The sequence below is a fragment of the Pelophylax lessonae genome, assembly GCF_965119305.1.
Source record: "Pelophylax lessonae genome assembly, chromosome: 4".
NCBI lineage: Eukaryota > Metazoa > Chordata > Amphibia > Anura > Ranidae > Pelophylax > Pelophylax lessonae.
Window position 1 is genome coordinate 20108334 of NC_138771.1, and position 16656 is coordinate 20124989.

The 16656-nt window shown below is 44.8% G+C and overlaps 1 protein-coding gene across 1 annotated transcript in view; it reads left to right on the top strand.

The window, feature by feature from the left end:
• The window catches only part of DENND4A (DENN domain containing 4A), a 306249-nt gene that overhangs the window by 123725 nt on the left and 165868 nt on the right, over positions 1–16656 (top strand). Inside the window, exons 6-9 of the mRNA XM_082255258.1 lie at positions 2443–2684; positions 6717–6783; positions 11211–11269; positions 15612–15756. Coding sequence (XP_082111384.1) covers positions 2443–2684; positions 6717–6783; positions 11211–11269; positions 15612–15756 — 513 coding nt within the window. The remainder of the gene's footprint in view (positions 1–2442; positions 2685–6716; positions 6784–11210; positions 11270–15611; positions 15757–16656) is intronic.

Below are 16656 nucleotides of genomic sequence, written 5' to 3' on the forward strand. Positions count from 1 at the left end.
CATCCGTGTCTCCATGCTTTATTTTGCTGCAAAATCACTTTGCAAAACATCTTCCTATCATTTCTAACTGTGAGCATCTTGAGTAAGAGCAGATGATTCACGCACTTCCTGGAATCCATCTGCCTTAGCTCAGGCATGCTTGTAGGGGGGTGTGCTTAGCTGAGAGAGCCCCTCCCCCCATGAATACTTCTAGAATGCATACCATCATTTTGGCCAGAAACCAGGAAGAAACTAAAGAAATGTAAAAAAAGAAAAAGTTTAGTTACGCTTTTAAAAACCAATGAGATACGATATCCGTTTTTGTAAGAATGCCAATTATCTGCCCCCGCTTTCTTTACATTGGCTGTATGTAGAACAGACCTCATAACTAATTCAATGTAAGTTTATGTAAGATTTAAGAATATGTGCTTAGGCTTTAAAAGGTGAAGCTGAAGAAATCTCTCTCTAATCTGTAACATTGAAATGAATCCTCCCTGTAACTTATGGGCTGTGTAGAAGACCCTTTAGGAGACCATCAGAGCTAGGCCTAGGCCTGCATTTCAGCTTATAGGTTTCACCAAAATCTGCAAACAACTGTCTCTCTGCCTGAACTTTTGTTTGGGTTTGTGCCATGAGCACTGAAAAGCATCTGAATAGGAACACAGTCTGTTCAGATATGTTGCACATCATGTGGCAAAACAGCCTGAGGACAGTCTGGTGCAAACATCACTTGGATGGCCTCCTGAAAGGTTGCCTACTTCAACCTTTTATCTGCTTGGAAATTTCTCATTAGAGTAGGTGTCACCAAACTATGATCCATGGGTCACATCCAGCCTACTACAAGATTTTATCGGGCCTGCACCTGATGTGCACAGACTGAAGATCCAGATCAGTTGGTCTTTTCCGCTGATAAAGACCCTGATGTAAAAGGGGCTGTGATGGAGGCCTTGATGTAGGGAGGGCTCTTGTAGGGACACTGATAAAAGGGGGGATTCTGATGGAGATAACAGATTTAAGGGGGGATTCGGATGATACCGATGTAAGGAGAGATTGCAATGGGGATACGGATATAAGGAGGAATTCTGATGGTGACCCAGATGTAATGGGGGATTCGGATGATGACCCCGATGTAAGGAGAGATTGCAATGGGGACATGGATATAAGGAGGAATTCTGATGGTGACCCATATGTAAGGGGGGCTCTGATGGAGAACCTGATGTAAGGGGGGCTCTGATGGAAAACTTGGATAGCCTCTTGAAAGGTTGTCTACTTCAACCTTTATCTGCTTGGAAATTTCTCTTTTGATCAGGGGTCTTCAAACTTTGGCACACGGGCCACATCCGGCCTGTTTCAAGATTTTTATCAGGCCTGCAGCCTGAGACTGAGGATCTAGATCAGTTGGTCTTCACTGATGGTGACCCTGATATAAAGGGGACTGTGATGGAGACCCTGATGTAAGGAGGGCTCTAGTGGGGACACTGATAAAAGGGGGATTTCTGATGGTGACCTTGATGGAAGGAGAAATTGTGATGGGGTCACTGATGTAAGGGGGGGCTCTGATGGAGAACCTGATGTAAGGGGGGGCTCTGATGGAGAACCTGATGTAAGGGGGGGCTCTGATGGAGAACCTGATGTAAGGGGGGGCTCTGATGGAGAACCTGATGTAAGGGGGGGCTCTGATGGAGAACCTGATGTAAGGGGGGCTCTGATGGAGAACCTGATGTAAGGGGGGGCTCTGATGGAGAACCTGATGTAAGGGGGGCTCTGATGGAGAACCTGATGTAAGGGGGGCTCTGATGGAGAACCTGATGTAAGGGGGGCTCTGATGGAGAACCTGATGTAAGGGGGGGCTCTGATGGAGAACCTGATGTAAGGGGGGCTCTGATGGAGAACCTGATGTAAGGGGGGCTCTGATGGAGAACCTGATGTAAGGGGGGGCTCTGATTGGTCCCTAATGTAAGGGTTGGGGGGGGGGGATGTTCTGAATTCAATCATATGCTGATTCAAAAACAGAACCAAGTAAAACAGATCCTTTCATTTATAAAATAGATTTTTTGTAAAATATATAATGTGGCTCTCGTACCTAAAAGTTTGGAGACCCCCGCTTTAGAGTAAAGCAGAGAGGGATTTTAACCAAGATTGAAAATTGCTCTTACAGATTAGATCTGCAGCGTCATACAGTTTGTGCATCGGCTATATCAGTAGTCTGATGCTGTAATAGTACCATCATGCCTGAATATATGGACTTGCATCTGATAAGCATGGTAAGCAATAGTCAAATGTGGATCATGTTGTTGTTTAGAAGTAGGTGTCCAAGCTTGGGGGGATGCCCTCAAATTTCTACACCAGAGTCCAAATTAGGTAGTGAAAAGACCCCTTAAGATAGTATATCCAATAAATTATTGCATGGGAACCACATCCCTTTCTCTCATATTTACAGACATGACCTCTTCTTTCTCATAGGTTTACGGAGCAGCTGTACAGTTCTATGAGCCCTATGTTCCAGAGCAGCTCACGGAAAAACAGAAATCACAGTTAGGACTTGTAACCAACGGCGAAGGAAAAATGGATCCTTCTAAAATCATCCATGTTAGCAAGTGCATCTGTCTTCTGTCTCACTGGCCTTTCTTTGACGCTTTCAAGAAATTTCTCACTTTTCTTTACCGTTATTCCATCTCTGGACCCCATGTGCTCCCCATAGAAAAGTAAGTTATCTGTGTGAGAGGCTATAAATAATTAACTGACAAGTTCTTGTTCTGCCTGTCCGCTTGAATACACACACTCCTAAAAACACACCACAGCGCTCCGACATCTAGTGTCAAGCTATTACTTACTGCACGCTCCGAGCAGATTGTCTTTCAGACCTCCTTTGTAAACCATAGTAGTGTGACTGTCTTCTAGGGTTGACTCTTAATGCTTATGTATCAGTTCCAGCAGTAAAATAATGGCTAGAAATCTGTCAATTATGTTTTTTTTAAATCTTTTATTTGTTATGCCACAGTTCCAACAATTTGAGTGTATGTAAAAATAATAAATGCAATGCTAAATATCTAAATGTGTAATGATCTACTTAAAACTGTGAAAGACCTAGGTCCAACATGTATATACAAAAAAGAAAAATCGCTCTACAGTGTCTGTAGCACTGCCCCCTTGAGGACTGCTGAATTTCCACACTTTCGGGTCCCCCTGGGTTACTGTTAGCAAAATTGGCATTCTATCACTTTACTTCTTGGCTCAGTCAATAATTAATCCAGGGGTATGTTGTTTTGTTTTTATTTTACAAATTGGGGATGGGAGAAGGAATTAGTGGGATGCTCCAGATTAAATATGCACAAAGTTTGGAGGACATTTATCTGTTGATACAGCCAGGCTGTTGTTCCACCTTGCCACTTAGGTGGATTTAAGATTAAGTCTTGATTTCCAGATGACTTGTCGAACTAAAGTTATCTTCAGGACACTCTCCTGGTATCCTCTTTCTTGACCATTGACACCCGTCCTCTGACTATCCTACCCCGGGGTGGCCCCCCTCAGGTCAAGCCCCTTGACACGATCCCCTGTACTCACGATACTGTTTTTTTAGGGTCGCCAGTGTCTTCCCCCCCAGTCAGCTTTCCTGGACCTCTGGGTTCAGCTCCATTCCTCTGGCCCTCAGGATGACCTCCTGAGGCCACGTGCCACTGCTACAGAGGAGGAAGCAGCCGCCACCCTCCCTCCGGGGCTCACCAGCCAAAGACCCCGCAGCACATGTGCTCCTGGCTTTTTATACAGTATCCCAGAATGCACTGAGACCGCCTGTCTCTGCCAATCACCAGGACTGTATCAAAGCATGTGTATCCATTGGGCAGGTTTCCTCCCACTGTCCAACATGCCTCCCTATTGGACCAGTGTGAAACACTCCTCATAAACTCAATGAATCACACACTGAGCAGACCTCACTCACAGATCCTGCTCTCTTGTAGGCAGAAAGCAATATAGATTTGCCTGCTGCTACTCTGATAGGCAGACAGAGCCAAAAACTATACTCTCTCACTTAGCACCTACCTAGGAGGGTACTACATGTCCAATGAGTGAAGTTCAAATATGATATTCTAAACTTTAATGCCAAGTGAACAGTTGTGAGAATGAGGCCCCTCCTAAAGCAGCAAAGCCACATCCACATAAACACAAGGCCTCCTGCGCTTAGGGAAATAACCTCTCCAGATGGGTATGTTTATGTCTTCATTACACTTGAAAGCGGATAACCACGGTCTTGCTGGCCTCAAAGACTTGGGGAAGTCTACAACACCGCAACGATAGAAAAACACACAGAGAGCGCACCGACCTAGTGCATTATCCTGAGACAAATAATCAATTGTATTAAAAACATGGTAAGTATTCTACTCACAAACTTGCAATTGTTAAACCGCATCACTGATCTCAGCATAGTTCCATCCGCATTGTGTCAATATGTACAGCAGATACTGAAGACCCCTGTGGGTTGACGTGTTTCGAGGAATTCCTCTTCTTCAGAGCCACAAGAAAAGACTACCAGCACCCTTCTTTTATACAGAGCAGAATGGCAGGAAACGATTCTGGATGTGGGTGTTACCGACCCGCCCTTTTGGGCGGGGTGACTAGTAACATCAACAACCCCTGGGCAAGAGTATCATCCCAATGTATGTAGGAGAGAAAAAAAAATGCAACATATTCATGTGTGTAGATATACATATGTGCATGTATATGTGCACACCCACACATGCACATAAGCATCAACCAGAGATCATCACTACATTATGGGTCACTATTCAAATACAGTCCACATTCTGGATACAAATCGGCAATCATCGACCATTTATTTCAATGTTTGAGATACCTCCACTGATGTTTTCCACCTAGTCCTGTAGACCAGTGGTCCTCAACCCTGGCCTACAGGGCCCACTAACAGGCCAGATAACTATCAAGATACCTGAAATACATCCCAGGTGATATCATTTGCTGCTCAGTGATTGCAGTACTCTAGTCTGCATCTCCCCAAGGTAATACCTAAAATCTGGCCTGTTAGTTGGCCTTGTAGGCCAGGGTTGAGGACCACTGCTGTAGACCATTTTGCAAGAAATCTGTGATGTTAGATTTTAATTAAAATGTTCAATGTAAATAAATAATATCAAATAAATTGTGCAAAAAGTCCATAATAGTTCTAATTAAAGTGCTCAGTGCCAGTAAATGTATCCAAACATGAAGGAAATTGCCACCCAGGAAATTCGTGCTCTTCCTCTTTCCAGTAGAAGCACACCGCACTCACCAGAAATATATGAACTCTTTTCTCAAAGATCGTTTAAAGTATCCCAAGATATCCCAGATATCTCCATATGCATCTGTTAGGTTTTCAGCCAGCCAATTGTATCCTCTACACATGGACGACGTGATGCGCCTGTGCTTTTAAGCGACTCTGTACAAAACTCCCTCGCCAGGGTAAGTGTTAGGGGAATCTCTCAGAGTAGTAATATCTTTGTTTTATTCAAACCTTTTTAAAATTGCACTTGCATCAGTTTAAAATGTTCAGGCGTATATCAGCATGGACATGGAAACTGAAAGCACCAGTTTGCGCTCCAACGTCCGGAAACGACATGTCCTGGAAGTCGCCCAACGTGTTTCGTCAGCAATGTCTGGCGTCATCAGGGTTTTTGTTTTTCTTGGGAGGCACTTTCCTTTTACGTTTTTGGATGCATTTACTTTAACTTTAGTCAGAAAATTAAGTCCTGCTGGATCACTTCAGGCTGGCCCCTTTTGCAGGTATAGCTATGTAAAACATAAAAATAAGTGTCTATACTGTTTAGAATTCAGTAATACACTGTCTCACCCTGCTCTGCACATGCTCTGTTGCTCTCCATTTTTAGGCACCTTTAGGCACTGATGAATTTTTAGAGACAGATCTGCTGACAGAGAATTAGGGGTCTCCAAACTATGACCCTCGAGTAGTTCAGGAACTACAATTCCCATCATTCCTAGTCATGTCAGTGTTTTACAATGCCTCATGGGATGTGTAGTTCCACAACAGCTGGAGGGTAGTAGTTTGGACATCCCTGAATTAAACCCTCTTATCCTTTACAGCCAAGGAAACTGCTTCTGTTTGATTTGCAAATGCCATGGTGCTGCACATGTGATCTAATATGACTCCAGCCAATTGATGGTTGGACAGTGTGGTCGAGGAAACAAGCAAATGTTGACAGTTAGCAATCCCGGCATTCCAGGAATGTAACTTTTCTGAAACTGTTAAATCAATGGGTTTAGTTCCGCTTGATGATTTACTTCTGCTCAGGGGCTCTGGACTTCAACAAAATGGCAGCCTCCAGCAAGAAGAAATTGGAGCAATGCTGGAGGTAATTTACAGCACACACTAATTTTGGTGGCATAATTTTTCATGTGGAAAGTTCCACTTTAACTAGAACTGTTTGGACTTTTTGCACAATTTTTTATTTAATATTATTTATTTACATTGAACACTTTTGTTAAAATCTGACATCAGCGATTTTTTTTTTTTTTGCACAGTTGCTTATTGTTTGTTTGATAGAGTGCGGCCTTTTTTTTTTTTTTTTATTATTCATGGTAAGATTCTTGATAATATCTGTGACCATAGTCCAAAGGGTTTCCGCTTAGGACAGCCCAGTAGTTTGTTTTTTTAACAATATATTTGACATGTTATTTGTGATGTATTTGATGCTTTTTTGGTAATTTTTATATTTTCCCCTTTCATCCAGGCACATCTCCCACTTTATGCATAAAGTTCCATTTCCTTCTCCTCAAAGACCAAGAATATTAGTTCAGGTAAATATTCCTTAAAAGTGTAAATTAATTTACCTGGTGGCTGAACTTAAAGACTTATGTATATGAATTCTTCAAAAAAAAAAAAAAAAATTCTGTGGATTGAACTGGATATGGCATTAAGCCTAACATGATATATACTAGAATGTTCAAATTATATTTATTTTGCATTCAGACATGTTATGCTGAATGATCTTTCAAATACTGTATTAATTGGACATGACGGGGGCCATTGAGAAGTATTGAGCCTACATTACACTATATGCATTATACAAATGTATGTACATGCCCAGTTTAAAATAAAAAATAAAAATTCTACTGTGTTTACATAGGGCAACATTTTTCGTTTTGGACAGAGTGGAGAGGGATTAGAACATCTGTCAGTTTTTATTGCTGCCTGTGTCCCCATTAGGGAGATTCATCCTCTCTAATTTTCCTGTTTACCGTTATCATTGAAAGTAAAAGAAAATCCCAAATTTTGGGCTGTCCCCAGAAAAGTAATAAGGGGAAATCTTCCAATGGGGACACTAGTTCTGGTGACTTGGGGGCTTCGTTTGCAGGGTATTCCTCTCACTTCCTGTTTGGCAATGGGACAGGAAGTGGAGAGAAATCTCCCCAATGGGACAAAAATGGCAAAAATAAACCTTACAGAAGTTATAACCTTCCCTTTCTCTATCCAAAATGGATAAAAAAAAAAGTTTTGCCTATACTACTTAAACTAGCTATGATCTCCAAAAAGAGGTGTACTACAGTAATTGTGTGTGTGTGTGTATATATATATATATATATATATATATATATATATATATATATATATATATATACATAAAATGTGTAAATGAGACATAGATATGTTAAATAACCTGTATAAACAACTTTTTGCTGCCCAGATCACATTTTCATGCATTTAGATGTTATTGCTTTAAAGAAGAATTTTGGGTCCCTCCTCTGAGCAGCTGCGTTGTAAACATAGCAGCCTTGGCACGGGCGCCATTCAGAGAGTGCATTGCATTTTCTCAATGAATGCAAAGCATTCTCTGGATGAGGTGGAGAGCATGACATCACCACCTGCCTCTCCCCCTCATCCAATCAGAGAATGCTTTGCATTGATTGAGAAGATGCAAAACATTCTCCGACTGGCACCTGTGCTTGAGCAGCTGACCTCCTGTGTTCAGTTATCAGGAGTGCAGCCACTTGAAGTTGGACCTGGAAGCTAGTGGATATCGCTGTAGTAGCATTATCTTCTACATTGATTTCCAGCTTCTAGAGCACCAATTGCAAAATGTGGACTGCAGGCCTTGTCCTATGGCCCCTGCACCAAGTTTTACATCCAGAATGTGGTGGAACTCCATTCCGCCACCTCCGGCTGTCACCCTCCAGTCCCTTTCCCCACTGTCACTTGTTAATACAGAAGCTTTCTGTGTTTTCAAGGGACAGCTTTGCTCTCAGAAGCTCCTGGAACTAACAGATCCCGGCACTCAAGACGGGGACAGATGTTCGGAATCTGAGAGGGAAAACGATTTTCCTGCAAGGTGAGGCAGAGTCACCTACACAGGGAGGTACTAGAGTGAGGCAAAGTAGGGGAGAGATGCGAGGAAGCTTTGGAGATGGTGGGGTTGGGGTTGCACACTGTGCATAGCGCACCCCTAAACCCTGCATTCTGTACATAGCGCACCCCTGAACCGAACCTTGCACTCTGTATATAGCGCACCCCTGAACTCTGCCCTCTGTACATAGCGCACCCCTGAACTCTGCCCTCTGTACATAGCGCACCCCTAAACCCTGCCCTCTGTACATAGCGCACCCCTAAACCCTGCACTCTGTACATAGCGCACCCCTAAACCCTGCACTCTACATAGCGCACCCCTAAACCCTGCACTCTGTACATAGCGCACCCCTAAACCCTGCACTCTGTACATAGCGCATCCCTGAACTGAACACTGCACTCTGTACATAGCGCAGCCCTGAACTCTGCCATCTGTACATAACGCACCCCTGAACTGTGCCATCTGTACATAACGCACCCCTGAACTGTGCCATCTGTACATAACGCACCCCTGAACTGTGCCATCTGTACATAACGCACCCCAGAACTCTGCCATCTGTGCATAACGCACCCCTGAACTCTGCACTATGTACACAGCTTAATCCTGAGCTCTGAACGGAACACACCCTAGACACAACAGGCCCTTTGAGGGCAACCATACTGCTGATGCGGTCCACAATCAAATTTTAACACTCCTGTTCTAGAGGCATCCCACCTGTATGGTATTTACATTACAATACAGGCTAAGCTAGAACAATGTAACTATGTAAAAGTATCCATACCTGGAATTCTTCTTTAAAGCAGGGTTAGTCGCATTTACATGCATTTAGTTTTTCTAGTCAGATTCTAGATTCACAGAATTCTATTGTTTCTAAACACAGGTAAACACTAAGTTGGCACCATTGAAAAAGCCTTACCTGCCTTTATATGCATTATAATCATTACTCATTACCTCTAAAATGCATACAACCACGTCTGACAGTGCCTGTGTGAATGAGGCCCAAAGCTGGCCATACATTTTTACTGTTTTCCAACAATTTTCTGCCTGGCTCCTTTCGATTATTCTGATTGGCTCCTTTTGATTTTTCACTTGAAGGATGCCTGGTGAAGGGAGGTTAACAGAGCCACCCAGTTGGTTAGTTTTGGCTAGTGTTCAGGAAACCAGCCGCTATTCATAGAGTGCAGGAGTCTCCAAACATTTTAAACAGAGGGCCAGTTTTCTGTCCTTCAGACCCTAGAGGGGCTGGACTGTGGCCAGCAGGCCCTAACCATGCCTTATCGTTAGTATTAGGGGGGAGGAGTAGTGCCCCATTTTTGGTGTCACTGAGAGGAAGTGTGCCCCATCATTGGTGTCAGTGGGAGGAATAGTGCCCCATCATTGGTGTCAGTGGGAGGAATAGTGCCCCATCATTGGTGTCAGTGGGAGAAATAGTGCCCCATCATTGATGTCAGTGGGAGGAATAGTGCCCCATCATTGGTGTCAATGGGAGGAATAGTGCCCCGTCAATGGGAGGAATAGTGCCCCACCATTGGTGTCAGTGGGAGGAATAGTCTCCCTTCATTGGTGCCAGTGGGAGGAATAGTCCCCCTTCATTGGTATCAGTGGGAGGAATAGTGCCCCATCATTGGTGTCAGTGGGAGAAATAGTGCCCCATCATTGATGTCAGTGGGAGGAATAGTGCCCCATCATTGGTGTCAATGGGAGGAATAGTGCCCCGTCAATGGGAGGAATAGTGCCCCATCATTGGTGTCAGTGGGAGGAATAGTGTCCCATCATTAGTGTCAGTGGGAGGAATAGTGCCCCATCATTGGTGTCAGTGGGAGGAATAGTGCCTCATCATTGGTGTCAGTGGGAGAAATAGTGCCCCATCATTGGTGTCAGTGGGAGGAATAGTGCACCATCATTGGTGTCAATGGGAGGAATAGTGCCCCATCATTGGTGTCAGTGGGAGGAATAGTGCCCCACCATTGGTGTCAGTGGGAGGAATAGTCCCCCTTCATTGGTGCCAGTGGGAGGAATAGTCCCCCTTCATTGGTATCAGTGGGAGGAATAGTGCCCCATCATTGGTGTCAGTGGGAGGAATAGTGCCCCACCATTGGTGTCAGTGGGAGGAATAGTGCCCCACCATTGGTGTCAGTGGGAGGAATAGTGCCCCACCATTGGTGTCAGTGGGAGGAATAGTGCCCCACCATTGCTATCAGTGGCAGGAATAGTGCCCCATCATTGGTGTCAGTGGCAGGAATAGGGCCCCATCATTGGTGTCAGTTGGAAGAATAGTACTCAAATATTGGGGTCAGTGGGAGAAATAAAAGGCAAGGGCAAGATAAAAGCAAGTAAAGGGCCACAGTTTGGAGATCATTGGTATAGTGTATGACCAGCTTTAGATTTACTTGGAATAAAAGAGCCATGGAGTAAAACCTTGATGTTCCATAGCTGCTGTATTATGGTACAAGCAGGATCTGGTTTCCTCCCATGTTTCCCCATGCTATAGAGCAGTGGTTCTCAACTCCGGACCTCGGGACCCACTAACAGGCCAGGTTTGCAAGATAACTGAAATACATCACAGGTGATGAAATTTGCTGCTCAGTGATTGCAGTACTTTAGTCTACATCTCCCCAAGGTGATACTTAAAATCTGTCCTGACGACCAGAGTTGAGAACCACTGCTATAGAGCTTAGCTGAAGGGGGAGGAGGTGGGGGGGGGGGGGGGCACAGAGTGGACACCTGTGTGTTTGTTTGGTGTATTTGATATGCTGTGACCGGATTCACACTAATAAACTGTTTTTTATTTGGGGGGGTCAGCCTTTATGATTCATCTTTTGTGTATTTCTAACCCTTTTTTTGCTCTGCTGAGTAAACACAATTTGCTGTCTCTCCGAATAGCTTTCTCCGCACGATACCCTGATCCTCAGCCAGCCCGTGTCCTCACCGCTTCCACTCAGGCAAGTACACATTTCTTTGGCTTTAAAACTGGGACCACTTTCTGCGCAGGGAGTCCCGCTGGGCTCAGGGACACACAGGTGGGACTAGTGTAATTCCAGCTTCCCCCGGGATTAGCATTGCATAACACTGCACATCAAAAGCTAATTGAACCTGATGGGTGCTGTCATGTGACAGGCGTGTTTTCTAAGCCTGCCGGCACAAACACGCTTTGGTTACTTTGGCAACCTCTTCTCCCGCAGTGCGACGTCTCTCTCTCCTTTTCTGTGTATCACGGGGGAAACAACTGCCAGCTCTGTGACCGGTCTCGGATTTTATGCTGAGGTTCATTAGTGCACCAGGGGGAAAAAAATGAAAGCGAGTGATTTGTGGCTTGTACAGACTGTATTTTCTGCGTTTGCATAATTGCAGCAACATTTACATGTAATTACTGGGAAAATTAATTAGCGATTGAATAATCTTTTTTTTTTGGCTTGCCATTCCTGGCAAAGTCTCATGACCTTCACAGACAAACTACGGAGAGCAGTGTATCACGAATAATTAATCAGTAAGCTGCATTGACCTTTGCTGCCTTGGTTGCTGGTCTCAATACATCTCTAATTCTTCCTCAATCATTCACTGAAGTTTGACATACCAAAAATGGAATATTCTGGAAATAACAGTTCTTCTTTGTGCAGCTTTTTGTGTGCATTCTACACTGATAAAAAAATTAAAGGAACACTTTTTATCAGAGTATAGCATCAAGTCAAACTCCTAGGATATTGATCTGGTCAGTTAATTAGCAGAAGAGGTTGTTAATCCGTTTCAGCTGCTTTGGTGTTAATGAAATTAACAGGTGGACTAGATGGGCAACAATGAGACGATCTCCAAAACAGGAATGGTTTTACAGGTGGAGGCTACTGAAATCTTCCCTACTCATCTTTTCTGGATGTTTTTCATTAGTTTAGCATTTGGCTAGGGTCAGTGTCACTACTGGTAGTATGAGGCGATACCTGGACCCTATAGAGGTTGCACAGGCAGTCCAACTCCTCCAGGATGGCACATCAATATGTGCCATTGCCAGAAGGTTTGCGGTGTCTCCCAGCACAGTCTCAATAGTATGGAGGAGATTCCAGGAGACAGGCAGTTACTCAAGGAGAGCTGGACAGGGCCGTAGAAGGTCCTTAACCCATCAGCAGGACCGGTATCTGCTTCTTTGTGAAAGGAGGAACAGGATAAGCACTGCCAGAGCCCTACAAAATGGCTTCCAGCAGGCCACTGGTGTAAATGTCTCTGACCAAACAATCAGAAACAGACTTCATGAGGGTGACCTGAGGGCCCAACATCCTCTAGTGGACCCTGTGCTCACTACCCGGCACCGTTGAGCTCGATTGGCATTTGCCATTGAACACCAGAATTGGCAGGTGCCCTGTGCTTTTCACAGATGAGAGCAGGTTCCCCCTGAACACATGTGACAGACGTGAAAGGGTCTGGAGAAGCCATGGAGAACGTTATACTGCCTGTAACATCATTCAGCATGACCGGTATGGTGGTGGGTCAGTGATGGTCTGGGGAGGCATAGCCATGGAGGGGCACACAGACCTCTACAGGCTACCCTGACTGCCTTTAGGTATCGGGATGAAATCCTTGGACCCATTGTTGACCCTACGCTGGTGCAGTGGGTCCTGGGTTCCTCCTGGTGCACAATGCCCTGAGTACCATCTGCAATTACATTTCAGCACAATGGACTAGCCTGATGCATCATTTTTTCACTTTTTGGGGTGTCTGAATTCAGCCCTCTATAGGCTGATCGTTTTCATTTCCATCAAACGATGTGGCATCCTTTCTTTCCTAACACATTACTCAGTCCATACCAGTATAGATATCCAGCATGAGATTTTTACCCAATGAGATCTGATGTGTTTTCAAAGTTTTCCTTTATTTTTTTGAGCAGTGTATAAGGCTCTATTCACACCATGCAGGGGCGATGGAGTGTGTGTGTACACTGCCTATTTATTTAAATTGGATGCCCTACGGGAAAAATAAGTCCTTGACCTTTTTGCAAAATTGCGCCCCGCCGAACCACAAGGTGCAATGGCACCATGCGTTTTGGCGCACGTGAATCTTTTATGTTTGTCAGCACACCATGAATCTTTAAATAAAGTCCAAAAGTTGTATCACATGTCCGACTATGGAGTCCTGCATTCTTCCCTGTGATGTGATCGCTTTAAGTAAAACTTTTAAATGTTACATAGCCCCGTTTCACACTTCTGCGACCTAAACGTTTTTGATCAGAGGCCCAATCGAAGCTGAATCTGGCTTTGGTCAGGACTCTAATCAGCCAGCGGATGTTCTGGCTGGTTGCTCAGGTCTTCCGGTGGGACGGGAGACCCGGGCAGAGCGGCGGAAGGCGGTGCAGGGGGTGGGGGTGTTCAGGATAACAGCCGAGCTGCTGCTAAACTGCATCGGTTATCATCAGAATGCCACAACCGCATCTAAAAAACAGTGCCGGGTTGCAGGCATCACCCTGGTACAACCACTTCAAGCTGATGTAGAGGTATGTCGGTTTCATGGGAAGTGATTAAATCGCCACTTCACTTCCCCAAACTGCTCCCTCATCAGCTAGGATTCTGCTAATAAAACAAATTATGCTAGGGGCTCCAAGAAAGGTCTTCATGCAAGGTACACAGAAAAAAGCCTCTCCAGAGTGCCATAAAATCCTAAACAAGATTTATTGAACAAGAATATGCACTCACATTTATATAAAAACAAATGCGCATTTAGTTAAAATCACCAAGCCGACATGGACATTTACTTCTTGGAATGCGATGGCATAAGCACGCTGATCCATCCGACTCGTTTCGTCATTAAAGATGTCTTCCAAGGCTACAGGCACCATGCCGCGTCATCACAATTATATGCATCCTTTGTAAAACCAAGCCTCGTTTTCATTTCGGATCTATAGGAGGAAACCTATGCAAACTGTGAGAGAACATACAAACTACAAATCGGTACAGTCCTGGTGATATTTTAACTTGGCATCTCAGTTCTTCAAGTACTGGTCTGTATTTATTTTTGTGACCTGGGGAGAAAGGTAGCTTACCCAGAGACACTGCTGGTATGGTCAGGCTGATGGTGGAGACTGCTGAGCTAATTAGTGAATGAGCAATCATGGTTTCAAGAAGCTCTGTGCCATTTGGTTTGGGTTTTATCCTGAGCCACATGCTAGGCAGTGTGAGCTCAAGAGTGTTTGGACATGAGTCCACACCCACCTGAGCTATCCCTCCAGGAAGCTGTCAAAGTGGACAGCCAATCATAGGAGGCGGAGGCATGCCTGCAGCCTTGTGTATACACATATAATACACACCCCTTGTATACGTGCACCTGCGTGTTGGTTAAGGGTTCCAATGCCTAAGATTGGCTTTCAGCTTTGACAACTTCCTGGCAGGATAGCTCAGGCAGGTGTGCCTAAACCTGCCTGAGCTTATTCCTTTCTAAGGAATTAAGGGCTCATTCAGAGCAATGCATGAGTTTGCTACATGTTTGGCCTTTTTGGGATTTAAACAGTAGGTAAGGAGGCGATATATTCCCTCCCAACCACCCTCTAAAAATGGATCACTTCTGTTGCCCCCCATAGGCACCTATACGGAATAGCAATGTAGCTAAATTTCTCTAGTTAAATGGTCCATAAAATATTCATAGTGACTTCAATAATAAGCATAGGGTGCCACTCGTAGCCAGGAGCACTTCTCCCGTGATTCACAGGAATGAAGGGATGCAGGTGTGCTGATGTGCTCATTTGGAGCAGTAGATGAAGGAGAGCGCTTCTGTCTGGACCGGCCAATGTGACATTAAAGTAAAGAACGGTTTTGCCCCACCTACCAAGGCTTAGGCAAGGTACCCAGCAGGTTGAACAAAAAAAAAACCAGATAATCTAAAGAGGAGCTCGCTGTACTAACTACCCGATGTCGCCCCCCAGAACACACCATAGACTGAGAGCGCTGATGTGCAGAAGTCAAATGCAGGCTACCGTACACACACGGGCCTAATCTTGGCCAGTTTCTGTTGAACCGGCCGATATTCGGCCCATGTATATGGGACTTTAGAGTTCATAGTCATAGGGGCTATGACGAAGCCCTGGTGGGTGTGACGAAACGCATCGGGGGTGTCTTTTGGCAGAGACATGTAGGCTGAAGCCATTCTTTACCTTTATGTCATGTTGGCTGTTCAAGAGAGCGGCGTACTCCACCTACAGAAAATATTCATACTTACGTTTCTGAAATTACACCTAGAACTGTCCTAAAATTTCCTGCATTTCATGAGGTTTATACTTTTTGCTCATATGAAACTTTATCTTACAAACAGCGGAGGAAAATTTTCTACGCTGCTGCAGAACTTGGGTCCCGAGAATGCGGTGACTCTGCTGGTCTTTGCCGTCACGGAGCACAAAATCCTCATCCACTCATTACGCCCGTCTGTTCTCACCAGTGTCACCGAAGCCTTGGTCTCTGTAAGTACCTTTTTACTGCGTTCTATTCTACAGCCAACTGGGTCATATTCTTCTGAATTTGATAAAAGCTTTATTTCTCCGGGAAACGATGTGAGCTGAAGTTAATGTCATATTTATGAGTCTCCTCAGGATACTCCTGTAAAATCCTCGTTTCACATTCTGAATTTTACAGATTAAATGGATGACAATTTTTTGCTTATTTAAAAAAAAAGCTTTACAGCATGAATTTTTTTGTGTTAGACTGTAACATGGGATGATAGAGGTGGTTTTAGTGGTGTAGAGAATATACCGCTGCATCCTCGTCTGAGATCTTCTCACAGCTCGGGGAAAGGTTGAGCCTCATTAGTTACAGCTGTAGGATAGAAAAGTCTGTTGACCACAATAAATGGCATTTGCTCCTCTCATCTTTCTCGTGTCAATTTTTTTTTATTTTTATCGAGAATGGTTGACGTGAGCTGAGTCAGAGCCACTGATGAGGCAGTACAGTCAGCCCTCCTGCACTGGGCCTGGGCCCCCCTTTTGAACTGATGGGCTGAGTTAGAGCCACTGATGAGGCAGTAAAGTCAGCCCTCCTGCACTGGGCCTGGGCCCCCCTTTTGAATTGATGGGCTGTGTCAGGGCCACTGGTGAGGCAGTACAGTCAGCCCTCCTGCACTGGTCCTGGGCCCACCTTTTAAACTGATGGGCTGAGTCAGAGCCACTGATGAGGCAGTACAGTCAGCCCTCCTGCACTGGGCCTGGGCCCCCCTTTTGAACTGATGGGCTGAGTCAGAGCCACTGATGAGGCAGTACAGTCAGCCCTTCTGCACTGGGCCTGGGCCCCCCTTTTGAACTGATGGGCTGAGTCAGAGCCACTTATGAGGCAGTACAGTCAGCCCTCCTGCACTGGGCCTGGGCCCC